This window comes from Anolis carolinensis, chromosome 3 (assembly GCF_035594765.1).
Source record: "Anolis carolinensis isolate JA03-04 chromosome 3, rAnoCar3.1.pri, whole genome shotgun sequence".
NCBI lineage: Eukaryota > Metazoa > Chordata > Lepidosauria > Squamata > Dactyloidae > Anolis > Anolis carolinensis.
This window is the reverse complement of record NC_085843.1, coordinates 160420276-160443845: the sequence shown is the minus strand read 5'-3', so window position 1 is coordinate 160443845 and position 23570 is coordinate 160420276. Positions and strand designations below refer to the sequence as shown.

At 39.4% G+C, this 23570-nt stretch overlaps 1 protein-coding gene across 2 annotated transcripts in view; it reads right to left on the bottom strand.

Annotated features, from left to right (window-relative positions):
- gfra1 (GDNF family receptor alpha 1) overlaps positions 1 to 23570 on the bottom strand; it is a 297168-nt gene that overhangs the window by 98048 nt on the left and 175550 nt on the right. The window contains exon 4 of one of the 2 annotated variants that reach the window (XM_016995097.2): positions 17249 to 17588. In XM_016995097.2, the coding sequence (XP_016850586.1) occupies positions 17249 to 17588 (340 nt within the window). The remainder of the gene's footprint in view (positions 1 to 17248; positions 17589 to 23570) is intronic. The other variant, XM_008114823.3, reaches the window with a different exon arrangement.

Sequence of the window (23570 nt, the reverse complement as noted above, 5' to 3'; positions counted from 1 at the left end):
ATAAAGAAGACACTAGATAACATGGATTGGAAATGTTTGGGAGTTCGGTAGGGGGAGGGAGGAAATAATTGTTGTATCACCATCTCCGTGTTTATTATTTGATATTCTTGTCCACTATTTATAGTTGACAATCTGATTCCAGTATATTTCTTTCCACTCTACTAATAGCTCTTTTAGAAATTGTGAATATATGAACTCTTACTTACTTACTTATTTATTTAATGCATTTGTATTATCCTGTCCTTCTCACACACACATGCCTCCCCCGGGGGGGGGGGGGGGGCCTCAGGGCGGCTTCACAACTTGCAGTCATTTGATGCCAAAAACAAACAGTTATAAAAACAGTACAATTAAAAACAGATAATTAAAACATCAATTATAATATGAATTCTTAATATGAATTGATATCTGGATATCCAGAAAAAAGATGCAACATTCTGAGCCTTTAAATGTATTGTTGCATTTTTTTCAGGCTGATCATTTTGTTTGCCTCTTAATATTGCATTTGTTCATTTAAATTAAGTACACTCTCATGGGATATCATGGGAAGGAATTACTTGGAAATGTTTTAAATAACTACAAACATATATATGAGGCAAACATTAAAAGAAGCATTCCCAGTTGAAGTACCACAATGCAAAAATAACCAAGAAATCTAAGTCAAGGAATTTCAGTTATCGATCAAAACAACACAATAGCTTCCAGTATTAATGGATACACAGAAAGACTTGAAAAACTGATAGTACATTTAAAGTGTTAAAAACTAAGAAGGAAATTATCCCTGGGTGCATTGTATTTTATTACTTCAAAACTTATCTCATGCTCTAGGGAAGTTGTCTCAAGGTTAAGACTATCTGAGGCTAATGATCAACAGGACTCTGGAGTCACCTTATTTGACAACTTACAAGGTATTGCTGAGATGAGTCTGATAAGCTTTCCAATGAATTGCTGTTTAATGCTGAAAAGCAACACAGATCAAATCAAAGACTGAAGTTCCATAAATATTGCGGAATCCCAGAAGTACTGTATACAATGTCTGTCAGACAGAATCTCGTATCTAATTTATGCAAAATACAAACAGATAATACACAGAAAGAGCAAGGAAATCAGAGCCAGCTTTCCAGGTAAATAACGTCTCCAGGTCATCTTTTGTGTTAACAACAGCATATTTGAATAAAGTAGTAGCCTTCAGAAAATATTAGCTTAGGGAGCATTACACACTGACAACTTAGGACATTGTAGACAGACTAGCCCTGTGGCAGTGCTGCACGGTGTTGATCTGGAATAACACAGGGCAAGGCCAACTGTGTCAGCCAAAGTCGGGGGAAAGTCTGAATTCTGCCATGGAATGTTGACTACTTCCTTATGTTGGTCCAGTTCACAAATGGAACTGGCCACAAATGTCTCTGTTTCTCAGGCTCAAGCAGCCCAGGACAAAGGTTGGCAGCCCCTCCCCTGATCCATGTTGCAGTGGTCTGTAGTTACGATATAAGTCCTATTTGTCTACCACCACTTGCATTGATGCAAGCCTGGGCAACAGGGTGTTCTGGGAAGGGAAGAAGAGTGGGCTATCCTCTCCCCCCCCCCCCCCCCCGGCACACCATCTCCCCATCTGACATCACTGTATGTAATAGCAGACAGGTAGAACCTGTGTCATAGCGGGGGACCATTTCAACATGGAGGACGGAGGGGACACAGAGTGCCACTGGGAGGTGGGTACTCCAATCTCCATATCAGCTGTGGGATTTTCTGTATCAGCCCACGTTTCATATGCCAGATCAATCCTGGGTAATGGATCAGTGTAGACCTGCCCTTAAGTATTATTCTTCTAACCCAGTGATTCCCAAAGTGGGCGCTACCGCCCTCTGGTAGGCGCTGCAGCAATCCAGGGGGGCGATGACAGCCACAGGTGCATTTGCCATATGCATTAATACATATATCTTTCTGTTTAATTGCTATTAAAAAAAATTAAAAATTAATTCCCAGCGGGCACTGAGTCATATTTTTTCTGGAAAGGGGGTGGTAGGCTAAATAAGTTTGGGAACCACTGTTCTAACCAAACATATTCAGATGGGAATTTAGATTTTTTCTTTCCATGTGGTCTCTGGTTTTAAAAAAGCTATGTCGGTGATAGGGAAAAAGACCAGTTCATGAATATCTCCATACTTTGTCTTTTGACGATTCCAGGTTCGATCCAAGAAATCTCCAGTTTTATAAACAAATAGCTGGCAGTATTGGGAAATCCCTCAATCTGGGAGAATCCCTGACTATTAGAGTATATGTTACTGGGTTAAAAAGACAAATACAGGCAGTGCCCAAGTTATGAACAAAATAGGTTCTGTAGGTTTGTTTTTAAGCTGAATTTGCATGTAAGCTGAACAGGAACATTTTTAGGTGTAACTCCAGCCCCCCTCCCCCCCCCCCCACACCACCACCACCACCACCACCACCATCACACACACACACACACATGCTTTGGATAGCATAGGGAAAGGTTATTGCTGTCTGCGCCCTTGTTCAGAAGATTTCCACTCACTGTCTGTCCCTGTTAAAATGGGATTTTGAATAGTTTGACTTGTTGTGGAAACAAGCATTGGCGATAAAGCTTCATTGGAAACACATTTCCCCATGATAACACTATCAGAAGTAAATTTTCCTTCCTAGGGGTAGATTTCTCTCACTTCCTGTTGTCTCACCCTCATTCTTAACTATGAGTTAATTATAAGTCAGATGTTTGTAACTTGGGGATGTCCTCTAATATACTTTCTAAGTTGCATAAAACTTAGGTAAGGGAATGAGTTGAATATTCATCCAAAATGCTTGGTTCACCACTAGAACTTTGAAAATTTATTGTCTGGACAATAGCTCTCTGAATCATCTAGTCAGTATGGCTAGATTCTGAGATATATACAAATCCAAAACATTAAAGTTTCCAAGCTCTCTTTACCATATGAATTCAGCTCTTCATGAAGTCAGAATCACACTGTGTATTCTCCATACCAAGAATTTGCCTGGCTTAGTATTGTCCAAAATGACTGGTAATGACCCTTCAGACAGGTGTTATCCTAGCCCTGACAATGTCAGAGATTGAATTTGATAAAGCTTGCATGGAAAGCATGTTCGCCATGGCAAGCTTTTTGAAGCAGTGACTATATTATAATCAGGAATCCAATATCCTCCTGCCCTATATTTGTATGGAAATATCAACAAGATAAAACCAGACACCCTTGCTCAATAACACAGACTTCTCTCAGGTTATTGTCTCAGCACAGTCTAGGTCATTGTGTGCTTGCAGTAAATTCTCAAATCCACTCAGCTCTGTATCACAAAGATAATGATCACAGTCCTGTTTGTGTGTTCACTCAGTCCACAATGAAAAAGAAGAATCTAATTAACCAGAGTCTCTTTATCTTGCTTTCAACTTGCTTCTGTGGCCTTGGTGTAATCACTTGATCATGTAAACAAATTAGAGTTTGGAATTAGCTAAACTGTTGATCTCAAGATAAACCCCAGATATTGACCACTGGTATGAAGGATACAGTTCCCTAGACTGCAGTACTTCGCCCTCCTAAAAAATAGTTAACTTCAGTGAGACAGTATTAGGAAAACATTTGTACAAATATTTTCTCTGTAAAATATTTCAGTAGTCATTGGACTAATTGCCAATATCCACATAGTGGGACTGAGATGGCATAATTGAGTTCAAAATAGCAACGCCAGAAGTTTTATTTATTTTAAACAAAATCTATACCTTAATTAGGATAGGCTAGCTTTAATTTGAACAGTGATTTTAACAAATGCACCGTTGGCTCTCCATGTCCATGGATTCTGCATCCATGGCTTGAAAATACCCTACCCCAAAAGAAAAGGCAAAAAGGAAATCACAATTATACTACATACCCATGTATAATAAAGGACTTGAGCATACATGAGCTTTAGTATTCATAGCGGATCCTGGAATCAAACTTCAGCAGATACGAAAGGCACACTGGACTTATATTTGGTGAGCTACATTCATTCACTTTGGATAATTTTGATTTTACAAAACTTCTACATTATTGAGTACAATACTGCAATAAAGTTTTCAGAAAAGCTCAACGAAAGACCCACTGTCAGATCTTTAAAGCTTGAAGCTGAGCAGTGTGAAGAACTATTGAAAGGAAAGAGTGATATGCACTATGGAAGATAATACATTTTTTTAAATTTTCTCACTTGCCATTTCCTTCCCTTTTGAAAGGGCTCCATCACCTATCTGGCCAGGCTTAGCAACTTTAAGCAACTGCACAAAACGGCAAAGAAGAAATAATGAAATGTTTTATATTTAGATTTGGTATTGCTCTTCTTAGCTTTTCAGACACAGATCCATTAAGAATTATTACCACATGTGTTATTGTAAACAAAATATAAGTACCTGTATATTTGTTTATTTCATTTTAAAGGTTCACCACTGGTAACAAAAACAGAATTAGATGCTATTAACAAATGGCACTCTGCAAGGGCAAATATAATCAGTTTGTTTTTGTTGGAACAATTAAAGTATTTTAATTGTGGTAACATTCAACAATTAGGAGCCTAATTAAAAATGTATTGCTTAGGAGTTTGCATGTATGCACACAATGATGTCTTATCTTATCATCATCATCATTATCATCACCATCCTATACTTATCCTAAGATTGGGACTCAAGGCATCTTGCAATTTGAAAGGCAACATCGCAAAAAACAAAACCATACAAAAAGTGAGCATTCAAATGGGATTAAACTGTTGACAATATTAAAATGATTTAAAACACCACATAAAAGATAAAATATCATTAAAAGATAAAAAGCTATTACAACAGTTCTGTCTAAAACAGTAGAGCACCCTCGGGCCATTCTTTAAAAACCTTTTGTTTTAAAAGCATGCTAGAATAAAAAGGCCTTTGCCAGGCAATCAAGAGATGGCAGGGAGAGCACAAAGATACTCACCAGATAAGTATTATTTTCAGCAGAGTTTCTCAACATTCAAATTACATGGGTTTTTTTTTTTGCAGTTTTGCAAATATTTTTGAATATTCTTTCTTTCCCTACTGTCTTGTCTAGACTAAGTTTCAATATGAAACTCCCAGCAGTTTAATGCATACATTAAATAGCATGGTGGGCAAAATAGAATGCAGGGCGACTCCATAATCTAATAGCCAGGGGGTTGAAGAGGAGCCCCACAGGACAACCTTCTGAGTTTGACCCTCAAGAACTGAGCCATAGTGTGTCCAGATCATAAAATCACCGAATCACAGAATCATAGCGTTAGAAGACACACAAGCTGCGACCATACCTCGAGAAGTCTGACTTGCCCACAGTGGTCCATGCTTTAGTTACATCCAGGTTGGATTACTGCAGTGCTCTCTACGTGGGGCTGCCCCTGAAGATGGCCCGGAAACTCCAACTGGTTCAAAGATTGATCGGCAGCCAGATTTCTAACTGGAGCTGGTTATAGGGAGTGCACAGTGCTCCTACTAAGGCAGCTCCACTGGCTGCCGATAAACTGCCGGGCCCAATTCAAGGTGCAGGTATTGACCTATAAAGCCCTATACGGCTCGGGCCCTATTTATTATTTATTTATTTCCAACATGTATATCCCGCCCTTCTCACCCGAAGGGACTCAGGGCGGCGTACAAAACTGGCAACAATTTGATGCCTACACATAATTAAAACAGCAATAAAAATCCAATAAAACAATTAAAACAATATAAAAAATATATAACATATGATTAAAATCCATTCCTCCAAAATCCTCGTGCTGTAGCTGTAAATCAGTCTGGGTCGTCTTTATCATTTAATCTTCAAAAGCCCTACCTATCTCCGCGATCGCATCTCCCCCTATGAACTGGTGTGGGTCTTGAGATCAGCCGGGGAGGCCCTCCTCTCTCTCCCACCACCGTCTCAAGTGCGGTTGGTGGGGACGAGGGGACGAGCCTTCTTGGCAGTTGTATCATTGTATCTGTTTTAATAATATGTTTATTATACTGTTATGTAATGCACTTGTTGTTCTTATGATTGGAAACCGCCCTGAGTCCCTTCTGGGAGATAGGGCAGTATATAAATAAAGATTATTATTATTATTATTATTATTATTATTATTATTATTATTATTATTATTGTCATTTACAAGGGCTATCCAGTCTAACCTCCTGCTATAAAGTGGCACACAATCTAATCAGATGGACATCCAGCCTCTACTAAAAAAAAACTGCCAGAGGAGGGGACTCCACCACACTCTGAGGGCCCTTCCAGACATATCAAAGTCCCGAGAGGAATCAGGATATAAAATCCCCACTGCACCCCCTAAACCTGGGCTTTCCCTCGAAGGTGGCTAGATGCCATCCCAAATCAATCATCCAGCCACCACCCTCCAATCCTCCATTCCCTTCCCCAAAACTTACCTGAGGGGCCTTCCCTCCTCCTCTTTTTCCACAATTCGAATTCATTGATCCATGCCCTAGTCTCCAAAGCAACATAAAACAAACTTGCTCTTCAATGTGATATCCTTTCAAATATTTAAACATGACTATCATGTCCCTTCTCAGCCTTCTTTTCTCCAAGCTAAACATACCCAACTCCCTCAGCCATTCCACATAGGGCTTGGCTTCCAAATGTTTGATCATTTTGGTCGCCTTTTTCTGGACACGCTCTAGCTTATCAATATCCTTCCTGTATAGTGGCACCTAGAACTAGACAGAGAATTCCAAGTGATGTCTGACCAAAGAGTGGGACTATGTCGCAACATTGCACCTATTGAAAAGCATCCATACAAAAAATCCTCATTAAAAATATACCCAGGAAATATTTCTTTATGCATTTGCAATGGCTAGGCTGGTTCAGACGCGGAATAAAAGACAAACTAGCCCCACGAGCCACTCAGGAAAGAAAAGAAAAAAACAAAGAACACAACAAATTGTTGAGATCAAGTGTAGGTACATGAAAGAGAATATTCAACAGGAAAACCTCTTGGCCTGACCCTGCATTCTTTGTGCACTGTAAATGCTCCAATAACTTGAAAATGTGAGGATCTGAAAAATAGGTAATGAAAGAGCTTCACACATGAAAGCTCACATTTTCAATAAGGAACCTGCAGTACACATTTGTAGATTTATTCATAAAGGGTGGCATAAAATGTAATAGGCTCAGTACTGAATAAATAATGTATGTTTTTAAAATGTTTCAAAATATACATGAACATTATAGTTGGCATAAACCGTTTCATGCTTCAATAATCTCTCCTTTGATACATACTATTAATCATTTATAAAGCCCTTATAATGTTCCAAGTGCTTTAAAGACTTTATATTGCTTGTCCTTGCTTGTTATGTGGTAGGTCACAATAATCTGCGTTCTGATCATGGAGTTTAGTATCAGATTAATGAGTCACTTGTTTGAGATTGGATTCGAACCCAGGTTCAAATCAGCATTCAATCTAATGGGTCACATTGGCTCTAACGCGTCACACAGTTTTCAAGTGCTTTCTTTTGTTTGTGTCAGCATATGCTTACTCCAGTTATGCTTTATGTACAAACAACAGAATTGATATGCACAAATGTGCTCTAGTCCTGAAAGTGAACACTACAAACACATCAATGCTTTTCTTTTACTATCTTTGGAAAATGTTTCAATCAGAAAGGATTTCAAAAGTCAATGGACTCTGTATGTGCTTTGTAAAATGATGGGTATGTTTACAAGTCAGAGATGGAGTTTCATTTATTGAGCTGGCTAGGGTTGCTAGGAGTTGTAGTCCTACAATGTCAAAATGGTTGCATGATTCACTATTACACATTCCCCAGCTGAAAAACAAGTTTTCAGACACTCAGGAAACCCATTCGTAAAGAATACCGTGAAGATGATAATTTTACAATTTCAACTCCAAGGTGTTTTAGAAATGTACTCTGTACAGAAATACATGTGGTTTTTTGGGAGGTCATGTGTTTTCCCCTGCTCAAACACAATTTCCATGCAAAACCACCACTATTTTTCATGTAAAAGTCAGATTTTCTTTTGCAGATTTTCAGTACACATCTTGTTTCAGTTCACTTACAGGTTCTGTAGTCCCAAGTCTGTTAAGTCTGTAAGGATTCCTCTAAACTTTTATCTGAAGATCTCACAACAGGCTGTTGAATGGAACCCACTGTTGCCATTACTTATCCATCAGCGATGTCTATTTGTCTTGGCGATGCTATCTGACTGGCATCTAATTGTCTCTTCGAAGTCTTTGCATTTTCAAAATATGAAGCAATGTGTATTAGTGCAATATTTACTGCTTTACATGCACACACATATGGGAGAACACTGTTTACTATTCATTTTGGACATACTTCTCCTTTGTGTTTTTCGTGGCAGATTTTCAAACGTGCTTTGCACCTGTTTGCACTTTGTGTCTGAGGGAGACTCATGCCAATGAAATCTAGAGAAAATTTTGCATAATCATTGAAACAGCTCCATGAAATACTTTCCATTTTTTAAAAGTGCTATTTAAATCCTGTATTCTGAAAGTTGCTTCATTATATTAAGAAGGAGGGTGCTTTGGAGGGAGGCAGCATATGCGATATAAAGTATCCTTAATGATGGTACCTGCAGAGACTCATCTTCAAGAACTACGTTTTATTTATTTAAGTACAAAAACACATCTGGATTCAAAAACCAGCAAGAGGGGAAAAAAACCTTTTTGGCTACTTCTAACTAAACAGCAGCCAAGTTCTTTCCTTTGACCGTTATGTATACAGCAGCTGTGGAGAATAAGATACGAATATGCTTTAATTACATTTTAGTTTTAACAGATATTGAGTTGTTTTTTTGCTATTCTATTCCCTATTCACCCAGATCTTTATTACAGTGTGTGAATGGATGAATATGGAATTCCTAGCATTGTCTTTTCACACACACACAATCGGTCTGTAATGCTATTTAACTACATTAATGATTTATGGCTGTACTGAAGGTATGACAAAGAGAAGAAACTGTTTAATTATGCAACCAAACATTTTTCCCCTGAATCCAAACTCAGTGATAGCTGTGTTTGGAACAGTTACTGTTGTTCAAGCTGTTTCCAACTTATGGAGACCCTAACTAATGCACCAGTGTTAAACACAAAGCCTGTGGCCTGTGAGGCTTTCAATGCAAGGCCAACATAGTTAAATTTATACAGTGTTATAATTACAAATATGGTTGTCCTCTGAAGGCAACCATAACACTGATGTGGCCCACAATGAAAATGGGTTTGACACCCCTGCCCTGAGGTATCACATGGTTTGGGGAACATTTTCTTCATCTTTATCCAAATACAAAGACACTATCTCAAAAATCATGCCAGACGGTCAACTGGAATTAGTGAAACCAACCCATGTAAATCCATGCAATAATCCATCCTTACAAAACCCTTAGGCTCACTAAAGCTCAAAACTCTTTAATGAAAACAATGTAGCTTTTGAATTTAAAATAAAGTTATAAAGCTAGGAAGTCAAGAGGATGGTGAGGGTGAAGCTGTGTTTTGCACTGAAAATGACAATGGCAACAACAACACCGTTGAATTTAAAACTTCTTATATTTAAAAATTATTAACATATGAAAGTATAGAGGCTGATGATGATGACACCACAACATCCTAAATTTACAAAGTGTTCTGAAAATATGACTGGACAAACTCTTACTCACAATGTGGTAGAAAACATAATAAAAAGCATAGAGATGGTGGGGGTGTGTATACTGCAATATTTCCTGAAGGCCAAGACAGATAAAGTTAAAAGCTGATAGATTAAGAAAGGTGTACTAAAAACTCTCTCAACCGTGGAAGAGAACTGCCATCTTGATGGAGTTTGGTCTTCTGTTTTCACAAAGGATGATGATTTCATGGCAGGACAACACACTTCTGTGGAAGCAGGAACAGTTTATTTAGTAGGGGCCAACTTCTAAATAACTGATGAATCACTATGGTCTAGCACTGAAGATAATCTTGGGAGTAAAGGAGAATATCAAAGTAGAAGATTTGATCATCTGAACTTTTTGAGAGATGGGTTTGGGCTAGGTATGCTATCCACATAATGTTTGTTTGTTTGTTCCAGGTATGGCTGATATCATGCACTCTGTGGAAGTGATGGTAGATAAGAGCTACAGTGTATGTTAGCAACATTTGAGAATGTACATATTTCATCTGCAGAGCCACTGCCTATGAAAGACATGAACTGAGACCTGAGACAGGAATTATATACTTTTTTCTAATTTATAGCTTGAAGTTTATGCAGCTATGAGTTTATTTAGCATAATACAAGATGCGAACATGATGTAAATTCAGAAAAACATGGCTTTGATAAGAGACAAAGAAAGGTATCAAGCATGGGCAAAGAATCAACCATAGGAAGCAATGAACGGAATACCATCCAAGAGTATAGTAAGTTTAGATCCACCAACAGAAAATAAGAATGGATGCTTGAAAGTGATTTGACTTAAATGTCAAGAATGGCATAATGTCCAAGAAAAATGGCTATTGAAGTTCTAAAATAAAATCATAAGTGGTTTGAACCATTGGAATGTGAATCTACAGACCTGCTTGGCCATGGAAATCTATTGTAACTCTCTCAACTTCAGGGGAACGCTAGGATAAAACCACTCTGAACAAATCTTGCCTTACTGTAACTATAAGTCAGGGATGATTTTAAGGAACACAACAACAATTTTATTTTCCTAACTGGATGGGTTGCAAAGTCCTGCATGATGTAATGGTTTGAGTGAAGTATGATTCTGAAGACCAGGGTCCAATCCCTGCTCAGTCATGGAAACCTACTGGGAGACTTTGGGTAAGGCATACTCTCAGCCTCAGAGGGAGGCAGCGGCAACCTCCCACCCCCACCCCCCCGACAAGGAAATCTTGACGAGGAAATTCTGTGAAAGATTCCCAGTAGGGCTTTCAAAAATGAGAAACAACATGAAGGCAAAGGCATATAGCAATAAACTGCATGTGTTCTTTAGACAGAGAAGGAAATCAGTAAAACAGAAAAAGGAGATGTTTCAAACGACAGGATCCAAAATAATGTATTTTCATTACAAGCAAGAATATTTCATGTTAACATGAGAAATAACTTCCTAATGGTGGGTTTGACAGTGGCATAGCGTAACTTGGAAGGTAGTGGACTTTTCTTCTTTGGAGATATTTAAACAGTCCCACCTTTCAGAGATGCTTAAACTGTTGATTTCTGCAGAGACAAGAAATCAACTAGATAGATTTTGAGATACCTTCTGGACCAATTTCTAGCAAGGGCTTCTTGGCAGAAAACATACCATTTTTCTAGATACAATATGTCTCCTACCTGCAGAAGATATGTTCCAAGAACCAGCCTGAATGCCCACCGCAGAAACCATGAATCAAAGCAGACCCTATATTTGTCTATACTTGGGCAGGAAACATACCATAAAATGGCACTGGAGGTCCATAAACACTTCACGAGCCGGGGGAGAGTATTTTCTGAAGCATGGGTAAGTGCAGCAATGGATCCATGGGTAAAGGAGTTGTACTATACAACAAATGAACTAGATTCATGGAGGTAACTAGAAAGAACACTTCCAAATATGAGGTGACAAAATGCACTGGAATATTCAGCAACCCTCATAATTAACTATGTTGGCTAGAGTTAATAAGAATTCTGGTCCAACAATATCCAGAGAGCTAAAAATTGCCTATTCTTCCCTATGTGGTACAATATCTGGTATAAGATCTGTTGTTCTAAGATTCATTGTTTGATGTATTTAGCAGGTGACTATTCTGGGTATACACTAAATAGAGATGAACATCAGTATGGCTATAGTAAACATGCTAATTTGTCTACTATTGTTTTTTCTATATTCGAACTTGGATTTACCACTCTAGCACTTCACCAAAGTCCTACCAAATTTAAAACAATGTGTTACAGAAGAATTACAAGGAAATGTCAACTCCAAGTAAGATTTTCCTAAAAAGTAAACAGTGAAAGGTAACCAGGAGGGATTGATGAAAGGTTGCTTCTATTTGAAAATACTTCAGATCTTATTTCCATTTCTTTAACATTATAGTTCTTCAGATCTTCAATGAATAACATGTGTCATTACATTAAATGTGAAAAAGAACAATAAAATGTGGAATGATCTGGTCACCTAATCATGGGTTTACACTATATTTGAAAACACTCAGGGTATTTCCATTATATATTCTCATTTTAAAGGAAGGTACTAATAGATAACTGGATAAGGAAAGAGTGTAAATGGATGGCTACAAAAGAATAAGCCACTAGACAATTTGCATGTCAGCATTTGGAAGTCAATTTTGCTCTTAACAGACAAGGCACATAGAGAACAAGCAAAAGAACTCTAAGATCTCTGAAATGGGCTTTTATATATCCCCGAGTGTATTCTGTTCTCTTTATTGTTTTAATATGCATAACTAGATAATGATCTTTCCGAAAGACTGGGAATCATAGTAGTTACCAAACTTGATTTTAAGTGCTGTTTGGCTGATTTATTTTCTTCAATTCGAAAACAAAATTAAACAACACTCTCAGTGTCCAGAGGAAGCATCTAGAGGGCATTGCACATAATTATTTTCATTTAGCCCCTGCAAGGACTCCACAGACATAGCATTTTAAAATCACACCATTGGGACACTAGAAGCATCTTTTTCACATTTTTGGAAAGGCCAAAGACAACAACATGGATATTTGATAGAGCCTGGTGCAGTTATTACATCAGGGCTGCGGAAAACAAAATGAAGGAAAGTAGGGTCACCATCAGCTCAGCTCCATCAACCTTCTCCCTTCACCAACAGCCACTGACAGAGGGCTCTTCCAGACAAGGTCTATATTCCGGCCCCTGTCGGATTTTTACCTGTGGTATCCAAACAACTGTGGAAACAGTCCCAGTAATCTGTCCTCACAGCCCAATTCGCTTCTTTGGACCGCATGAGCCCGGAGAAGCGGAGAGGGTACCCCTCCAAAGCCTTACAAATAAAGGAAAACTTACTGGGTCACCACTAGGTCTCTCAGGCTGCAGGCTGCCTAGAATGTACAAATGATGTGCCGGGAGGTGGTGGTGGGGGGGTTCGATCCTGCCCCCCTCCTCCCGCCTTCAGGCGTATCATTGGTATATTCTAGGAAGCCTGCAGAGAGGTCTAAATGGTGATCCAGTAAGTTTTCCTTTATATTTAAGGCTTTTAGGGGGGCTTTTTTGGGGTGGCCCGAAGCTATCCTGAATATTTTCGAGATGGCATGAGGACAGGCAATGGACAAAGTCCATTTTTGGGGGGTGGAGTAGGGACTTAAACCCGCTTTGGAGTGGGTTTCTTAAACTGCTCCGAAGAGAGTTTAAGTATAGTCTGGAAGCACCCAGACAGAGGCAAAAGAAGAAGCAGGGTCTCTCATTTGGCCAACCATGCTTGGCTCCTCCTACTCTCCCTGAACTGTTTTCCATTCCAGCTTTCAAGTTTTTGAGTTTGTAATTTTTGTTTCTCCCAAATTACTCACAAGGATATTATAAAGAAGTCAATATGCCATAAGAACACAACACCTGTCATTTTAAGAATTTCTTTATCTACTTCAAATAGCAAAGGCCATGGGTCAAATAAAGTGGATTCACCTAGCAATTGCTACAGGGAGTTCACATTAAGTATAGTGTGTGTACAGTTTCACAACAGAAGCACTACTTCCAGCCATTAGCCTAAAATTCGGGGGGGGGGGGGTGGGGCTGGAAATTTATTGTGGAGTTTTGAAATGATCCCAGTGTTTTTGAAGTGGGGTAAACTGGATCTGGCCCAATATAATGTCCACATGCCAACACACCCAGCATTTTATCATTTGTTGGAAGCAGCTCCTTGTCAGTGCCTTGCTGGTGACATTGCTTCTGTTGATCACACGGTTGGTTACCGTGTTGTGACCTCAACAGGAGAGATGTCAGCAGCAAGATTTGGCAAGAGAACTGCTTTTGGGCCTAATGAGGTCTTGGTTCAGCCCATCGCATGGAAACTAAGGAGCTCCAAAAACTCTTTGTGCTGCATCCGGGGAAGCTGCAAAGCACAGTACAGGAAGTCCCAGAGTTATAAACACCCAACTTACAAATGACTCATAATTAAGAACGGAGGTGACACAACAGGAAGCATGAGAAATCTACCCCTAGGAAGGGAAATTCACTTCTGAAAGAGTTATCAAGGGAAAAAGGTATCTCTTTCTTGCCAACAAGCCAAATTTATTAAGGGCCAGAAAGTGCCGCGAAATCTTCTGAACAGGGACACAGACAACAAAGCAAACTATCGAAAGCTTTTTTTATATCTAGCTGGAGTTACACTGAAAAAATGTACCTGTTCCAACTTACAAATTTAACTTAAGAACAAACCTATACGACCTATCTTGTTTGTAACTTGGGGACTGCCTGTGCTTCAGATTATTTGGGCAAGACAAGATCAAGCCTAAAATCTCCACAACATGAGCCCTCTCTTGTCAATCCTAAACAACTATGGCAAAGTACAACTTTTGTTTAGCAATGATTCTTTATTTGTGTTATGTTTACAAAAATCATTTCCACATATGTTCAACTGAAATGAACAGCATTCATGCAAGGGCCAGCCATGTTTACTGGATTTTCCACTGTGATTTCATTTTCCAGCCACCAATACCCTGGATCCTATGAGTTCCACACATGGAGTTTAGTATAGGGTTCCAAAATCACTAAAAAGAACTAGTGATATAACTGAGGCTACAAAAACACATAGTCCAGAGACCAGTACAGAAATTGTCTGTAGTATTGCTGGCCCCCTCCCCTCTCTACTAAAACATAATTCTGCTATGCAGCAATGGTTACCAAGACTTTAGACCCCTCCTTCAGGATCTAGGGAAAACCTAACTCTTCCACAATTTCTTCCAAGATATATTTATTATCTAGTTTGTGTTAGAAGGCAGATGAAAAAGGTGGGCAAAGTTGGAATGTTTCTTGATTCTATTACCAGGGACACACAAGATGTTTTGCTTCCTGAAACAAAGAACAAGAAGGCAGCCATGCCTTAATAAATTCCTTCCAGTGTAACATCGGTTCAGAAACCCTCAAATGCTTTACTCCAAAAGATATGTTCCTAAAAATATTAATAATATGCTTCCAATACAATCAAATTTTGATCTGAGGTGCTCATACACACATACCACTTGTTTCTTAATGCTACAGCAATCAAGTGATGAACATGCAAGCATGAAGCAGCTCGCAGCCAATTACCCCAACCTGGCCAAGTTGCTGAAGAGAAACTTGAATGAAAAAAAGAACTGCAGTTAGAAATCTGCAAAGAAATCCATTTTCATACTCCCGTCGCTTTCAAAAATAGTAATAACATTTTTTGACCAAGAAGCCGAGTTGTGCAATGATGGAGAACGAAAGGCGTAAAGTCAGGGAAGATGAGTGAAAAGTGAGAAAATGAAATAGCATTAAGAAACTTGGATGCCAAAATGAATGAAGACAGCACAGAAGTAATGATGGCACTTAAAGGAAATACTTTGTGCTGCAGATTCAAAACATTAAGGCAGCCTTCATTAACCATTTCATTTCCTATTCTCTTCCTCCTCCCCCCCCCCCCCCAAGCTCAGAATGTACTATATTAGATAGGGGGGGGTGTCTCTGTTTAGGGAGTAACACAGGAAAAACAACCAAAGGTCCTTTATCAGGATTATGTGAATCAGCAGAAATCAGAGTAATGAAGACTTTATGTCACAAGTCCAAATATCTGTTTTCTTCTGTAGTCTTTCTCAAAAAGGCAATTGGTAATGATGTTCTGTCATTTCCTGTCACCATTTTTGGTAAGGACTGAAGAGGAGAACTAAGTTTGGATCTACACTGCCCTATAATCCAGTTTTAGAATGTGAATTAACTGCATTGATCTGGATTATAGGGCAGTGCAGACTGACATACTCCAGTTCAATACAATTAACTCACATTCTAGGAGCCACGGTGGTGCAATGGGTTAAACCTTGTGCTGGCTGAACTGCTGACTTGAAGGTTGGTGGTTTGAATCCAAGAGATGGGGTGAGCTCCCCTCTGTCAGCCCTAGTTTCCCATGTGGGGACATGAGGGAAGCCCCCTGCAGGATGGTAACACATTCAGGCATCCCTTGGGCAACATCTTTGGAGATGGCCGATTCTCTCACACCAGAAGCAACTTGCCTCAATTTGCTTCTGACACGATAAAAAAAACTCACATTCTTAAATTGGGGCTTTGTTTTGTTTTTTGTGTGTGTCAGGAGCAACCGGAGTTGCTTCTGGAGTGAGAGAATTGGCTGTTTGAAAGGACGTTGCCCAGGGGATGCCCGGATGTTTTATCATCCTTGTGGGAGGCTTCTCTCATGTCCCCGCATGGAGCTGGAGCTGATAGAGGGAGCTCATCCACGCTCTCCCCGAGTGGGATTTGAACCTGGCAGCCTTCAGGTCAACAACCCAACCTTCAAGTCACAAGGCTTTTATCCCCTAGGCCACCGGAGGCTCCTCTGAAATTGGATTACTGTATAGGGCAATGTAGATCCAGTCTTAGATATGTAAAGTAGAAGGGCATCTGGGGGTTGTGCAGAGGAATTTTATGTGTTTTCATATGTTTGGGGGATCTTCTGTATAGTTTTCAGGCAAACATTGTCCCCAAAATCACTCTTTTTCAAACATTTTGGAGGGAATTGGGGGTTTTGTGGCTAAAGAAGTGAGGTCCCAGGAGCTGTACTCTGCCCACTTGAATCCACACCAGTCTCTCTATGGGGCAATATTGCCAGGATACTTAAACTATATCTAGTCATTTTGACTACATTTTTCTCTTGCCTGTTTCAGTCAGCTAAATACAATTCTCAGAATAGCTAACAAAAGTAAGTTGGCATCCACTTTAAACAGCTCATCTACAAGCAAATGGTTCAGAAAACTATTTACAACTGAACCATCTACAAACAGGACAAATTATTCATACATCTTGTCAGCCTTTTAGGTATATAATCATCTAATTCATATTTATCTGCCAAGAAAAGATTACCTCCGGAATTCTGTCTGGAAAAAAGTTCTTGTTTACCATATACAGAGAGACTTTAATGATATACAGGTTTAACTAGATGTTTTTATTATTCTGTTTAAAATGTCAGGTTTTCTTCCCTGCCTGTCCTCTTTCTCGCTACTTCCCAGCCCTGGCAATTTGAGCAGCTCGAAAGATTCCTTCCACTACCTCATTAATCACTCCTCTGCCATGCGCTATCTTACCTGCAGATGTAATTCGTCTTGCAAGTATCTTGTAAATTCAGGCAGTTTGGTTTCTCCCTGTCCTCATATGAACACGCCGGAACAATGGTCTGCCGCCTCCTTTCTGTACACGCAACATCTCGGCAGGAGCAGAAGAGCATCCCGTAACTGTGCTTCGGGGGGACTTTGTCGAAAAACTGCCTCAGGGCCTTGTGACACTTCCGCTTATTGCAGATTTCATTAGACACACTGCTGGTACAAGGAGTTATATAAGCCGATCGGAATTTCTTGCAAGTATCATTTAGGTTACAGGCTTTCGCTGCATCCAAACAATTGTTCCCTTTTGAAATGGCCGGCTCTGCTGTACAGAAAAGGGAAAAAAGAAACAGGATTAGTACTGTTAAGTTGACGTTCATATTATCAAAAAGCATATTTATTCACTGAATAAACTCTTAGCTCGAGAGCTGACTATAACAGCATTAACAGGAAGTAGTACATGAGAGTACTTTGAAAGTTTATAGCTGTGGACTATCATGTCACCATGGAGCAGTTTACAGGTCGGCCAAAGGTGCACATTATATACACAGCAGAAGTGATATAAGATATATTACATGCAATAATAATATATTTTTTTCGTGTCAGGAGCGACTTGAGAAACTGCAAGTCGCTTCTGGTGTGAGAGAATTGGCCGTCTGCAAGGACGTTGCCCAGGGGACGCCCGGATGGTTTTTGATGTTTTTACCATCCTTGTGGGAAGCTTCTCTCATGTCCCCGCATGGAGCTGGAGCTGATAGAGGGAGCTCATTCGCGCTCTCCCCGGGTTGGATTCGAACCTGGCAGCCTTCAGGTCAGCAACCCAACCTTCAAGTCACAAGGCTTTAATCCACTACGCCACCTGGGGCTCCTATATAATACAGTAGAGTCTCACTTATCCAACATAAATGGTCCGGCAGAATGTTGGATAAGAGAATATGTTGGATAATAAGGAGGGATTAAGGAAAAGCCTATTACACATCAAATTAGGTTATGGGTCCAGGCTACTTGACTGATCATACCTTACAAATGAAGCACCCAAACCTTACAAATGAAGCACCAAAACATCATGTTATACAACAAATTTGACAGAAAAAGTAGTTCAATAGGCAGTAATGCTATGTAGTAATTACTGTATTTACCAAAATATCACGATGTATTGAAAACCTTGACTACAAAAATGCGTTGGATAATCCAGAACATTGGATAAGCGAGTGTTGGATAAGTGAGACTCTACTGTAATAATAATAATAATAATAATAATAATAATAATAATAATAATAATAATAATAAACCAAAGGGACTCAGGGCAGATTCCAACAAACAACGGCATACATTCAATGCCTTCAAAACACAGATAAATATTGGCATAAAATCTCACATATGAATACAGTGTTAAAAACCTAACATCAAATTAAACCTAATATCAGTGAATTGAATATACTGTGACATCAATAACCTAAACCAATATAGTCAGAGAGAATCATACAAGAATTATAAAGTGGCATAAAATCTAAATAAATGTTCACAGTAATTTACAAAAGCCAATTGTAGTTCAACAGAGTTGTGTGGGTTGGATTATGTGGCCTACGGTGGTAAATGGGTTGACATAGACTAACAGAAACCAGATACAGCATAGTTCTCAATCAGGATCTGGAAGTGGTCTCTTATTAATTAATCCTCCTCCTCTCTGCTAATGAGCAGAAGTAGGTCTTTAGTTGGTTTATTGAAGGAGAGGATGGACGGGGCTAGCCTTATTTCTTTAGGAAGGGAGTTCCAGAGGTGGGGGGCAGCCACGGAGAAGGCCCTCTCTCTCGTTCCCACCAGCCAAACTTGAGATGGGGTGGGGCTGAGAACAGGGCTTCCTCCGCTGACCATAGTGGCCGGACTGGTTTGTAAGAGAAAATATGATCAGTCAAGTAGCCTGGACCCAAGCCATTTAATCTAAGGCTCACCAATGGAAAGTAGGGCTTTATACATGATGGCACTTACACAATTCACTTTTTGGAGGTCTTTTTTGTAGTACAAAAAAAGGAATTGTTCCAAGCTCTGGCCAATAGGCCATGTCTGGACCTACTTTAGACATTGTTGGCTTTGGTCACTTGCACTGCTACTGTGGAATTTCTAAATTATAGCAAAGGAGCTTCATATGGATGTAACATTTCCCAACATCTCACTGTTGTAGACATTCTAATTATATATTAAACCCCTAGTTTATTTTTTCTGCAACACAGTCTGCAGAAACACACACCAAATCCAAGTATAATTTCCATGTAATTTGCAGGGCATATAATTATGCAATATAGGCATAGTAGACACTAATTACTATGTGATTACAGAGTAATTACACGGCTATTTGTTTCTGGAAGGCAAATGCTATGCTGAATGACTGAAAGCAGTCTTCCCTCAGCAAGCACCTATCAAGAACACATAGGATGAGTTCTGACTTGTCACATATCGATGTAAATTATACCTTCTAAACCACCTAGTGACCTAAGGCCAACCACCTTGGACTGTGACTGTGAATGAATTAGAGAGGTAAGGAGAAGCCTCAATTAATTTAACTCTTTGCCACCTTGTCTGATTCTCCTGAGCAAGAGTGACACCAAAGCCAGCGAGAAGACAAATAAAACTGTTAAATGATGCCAGTGTTTTGTGTGGAACAAAGAACAAGCCCAATTCTGGAGCTAGAGTTTGTCTTGGTGTCCTTCATGAGTTCTTTATATATACATCTTCTGGGCTTATCTTTTCAGTGGCTATGCTAGCTGGGAGATTCTGTGTAGTATTGTTACCCCAACCTTTGTACTGAGAAAATTCTGGATTTTACATCTCAAAAGGAATAATAATGTTCAGATGATATTGCCTGAACCCGTAGAGGAAGGAGGAAGGTCACACATAACAGTACTTTTGTGTGTTGATTCAGAAGGTAACAGAATACTAAACTAGGGCTTTCATATTCTTCATATGTTTGATTGAAAATCCTCATCCTAAGAGAACCTTCGACAGGGCTCAAATGGGGCAAGAATTTGGGCAGAGCTGGAACACTGCAGGAATATTGCGGGCAACTATGTGTTTCTAGGCTATTAACAAACATAATGGTTCAGTGCAAATAATGTCATATAAAGTATTTTTGCAGATACAATATCTATAGTGTTTTTATAATTAAAATAAATCCCAGAATGCAATAAACAGCTTATGAAGTTGTAATAGACTGGGAAAAAAGAACCGTCATTCCCTTGTTAGCTGATGAAACATATACCATGAGAACCATGGTCCAAATCCTCATTCAGCAATGGAACCTCATTGAAAGCAAGTCATAGTCTGTCAGTCTCAGAGGAAAGCAAAGGGCAAACCCTCTCCGAACAAATCATGACTTAGGGTTGACTTAGAGTTGGCATAAGTCAAAAAGCACAAACAACAACATGGTGAAGTGAACTTTACTAATTTGTTCACATTTCTTAGAAAGATTACATTCAAGAGTCTCTTCTTTCCAAAGACCAAACATCAAAGGTCTTCCACTGTTGTGCAAGTGAGCTGCAATCATCGCGATTATTAGGTCAGCAAACAACATTACCATGGTGATCTGGGCTCAGGCTCAGTTGTTTTTGCCTGAAGATCTAAGAATATCCTTAAGCAGAGATGCTCTCTTTCTAATAGGTATAACAAATAATTAATCTTTCCTCTCCCTCTCTTCTGCTCCTCAAGTTCCAAGACCTTCCTCAAGTACCAACAAGGTTTATTCAGTCAAGTTGCATTCAGTGGTAACTGCAATGCACAATAATAAGGTAACCTATAACAAACCAGGACTTACAATTACAGAATTTGACTAGAAGGACTAATACATATCTTGCTGTCTTGGGACATGTGGACAAAATACTTAATAAAAGAACCCCTGGAGGTCTGAGCAGGCAGGGTTATTGGATGGTTGTTACTTCTATCATGAGATTACCACTGCTGGACTGAAAGATTGCTTCCGAGCTCTAAGGATGCCTGCCATAGATGTGGGTGAAAGAATTCTCAGGAGAGAATACTTCTGGAACATGGCCATACAGCCCAGAAAACATACAACCACCCTGCTTCCTAGCTGTTAAAAATAAATGTATAAACCAGAAGTGAGCAACTTGCTGGACTCCCACCAGCTCAAGTTGGTGAACAGTGGTCAGGCTTGAACTGCTGTTCCTCAATACTGGACTTAGGTTCCCTACTCCTGGTGTAACCATAGTACAGGGTGAGGCATAAAGATCTCTCACATTTTGAAGGAGTATAAAAACGAATGAAGCTATTTAGAAAAAATATATATACATTCCTGAAAAGTACATAAAACAGTTTTGTTTTAATGGGTTTTAAAAATCAAATCAGATAAAACATTTTGGAAGAATACAGTTTTAAATCAGCATGTAGAATCCTCGTCAAACTCCAATTTGATATCCCCAATACAATGGCATGCTTATGAAAGGAAGGAATGCCTAGTCAATTGCTGAGTAGATGCTCTTACTGCTTCTACATTTTATGGCATTCTAATGGTCTTAAGTTTGCCAGGTTATTTTTTTCCAGTGTGGATCCAGTTGCCCAAAGATTAGAAGTGAGGGCTGTTCGGCAGTGGAACTCTCTCCCCCAGACTGTGGTGGAGGATCCTTCTTTGGAGGCTTTTAAACAGAGGCTGGATGGCCATCTGTCGGGGGTGCTATGAATGCGATTTCCTGCTTCTTGGCAGGGGGTTGGACTGGATGGCCCATGAGGTCTCTTCCAACACTACTATTCTATGATTCTATGAAATCTATAGTAAAAATGTTTTCCGATCTGAAACAGATGCATTTTGACCGAGTGCAAAATGTGTGTATGAAACGCTCTCTGCATTACCACAGAATGGTTATTCCCATCATACTCATGATGGGTACGGGTACTGAAAATGACATAGCCTAGTCTACTGAATTAGACCTACCCCACTTCTCTACGCCCACTATAGCCCACAGTGCCCCTTCGAAATATGGAAGCTCTTTATGCTCCACACTGTACAAACAATTAGTAAAACTTGATAACCAGGTAAGTCATTCAACAGTTTGTAACTTTTTATGCAATTGTAAGATACTGCCGTTGTGAAATACAGGTACACCCCAATCTACAAACATCTGACTTACAAGTGACTCATAAGAACGGGGGTGAGACAACAGGAAGTGAGAGAAGTCTACCTCTCTGAAGGGAAATTCACTCCTGAAAGAGTTATCATGGGGAAAGGGTGTCTCCGCTGAAGCTTTATCACCAATCCTTGTTTCCACAACAAGCCACATTTTTCAAAATCCAATTATCACAGGGACAGAAAATGAGGTGAAATCTTCTGAACAGGAGCACAGAGAGCCAAACAAACACCATAGGGGTGTTAAACCTTCCCTATCCTATCATATAGATAGACAGACAGACAGATAGATATATCTGGAGTTACACTGAAAAAAATGTACCTGTTCCGATTTACATACAACTTCAACTTAAGACGAAACTTACAGAAGCCATCTTGTTTGTAACTTGGGCCCATTATTTTGAAACACCTTGTATAACAATAGGTAAAGGACGTTTTTGTGAGAAACGATTTGACCTCATATTTGCAATCCACATGGGGAAATGGTACCAGACCAGGGTTCCTAGCCCCAAAAAACCCCCTACATTTTGGTTTTCCAGGGCTGGCCTCTACACATCCACAGAAAGACTTCTCCTACTAAAGCAAGGCGAGCTCAGAAGAGTTGCTTTTTTCTATGCTTTCTCTTAGATTCTCCTAGTCAGCATGAAATTCTTGACAATGTAGTCAAAAAAGTAAGTTTTTGAGGCTGAGCATCAAAGATTGTAAGAAGACAGGGCACACATTCTTATGTTAATCTAATCAAGAGTAGATCTACCAAGTCAATGGGATTCAATCAATGGAATTGAATGAATGGGCTATACTTTTACTTATCTTGAAGCAATAACTTGTTTTTTCCCCAACAGCAATTGGAGATGTGATTTTGAAATCAAAAGCACATTTCTAGGACATTTAAGAACATAATATCTGGAAAGCAATTTCCTGATTACATTCAAGATTGAAGTTATGTTAAAATGTATTAACTATTCATTTTATAATTGTTGATTGTAATACATGCCTTAACCAGACTGGTAAAAAGGCTGCAGGTAAGTTATGGTTTTGATGCCTCAATGGTCAGAGACCACGTATGTGGCTTTGCATGTGGCACAGGACACTGGAACATGGCATATGATGGGGGAAGGGTAATGGGCTATTTAAGGTCTGGCCATCCCTTCATATGACTCTTTGGGTCATTGCAGT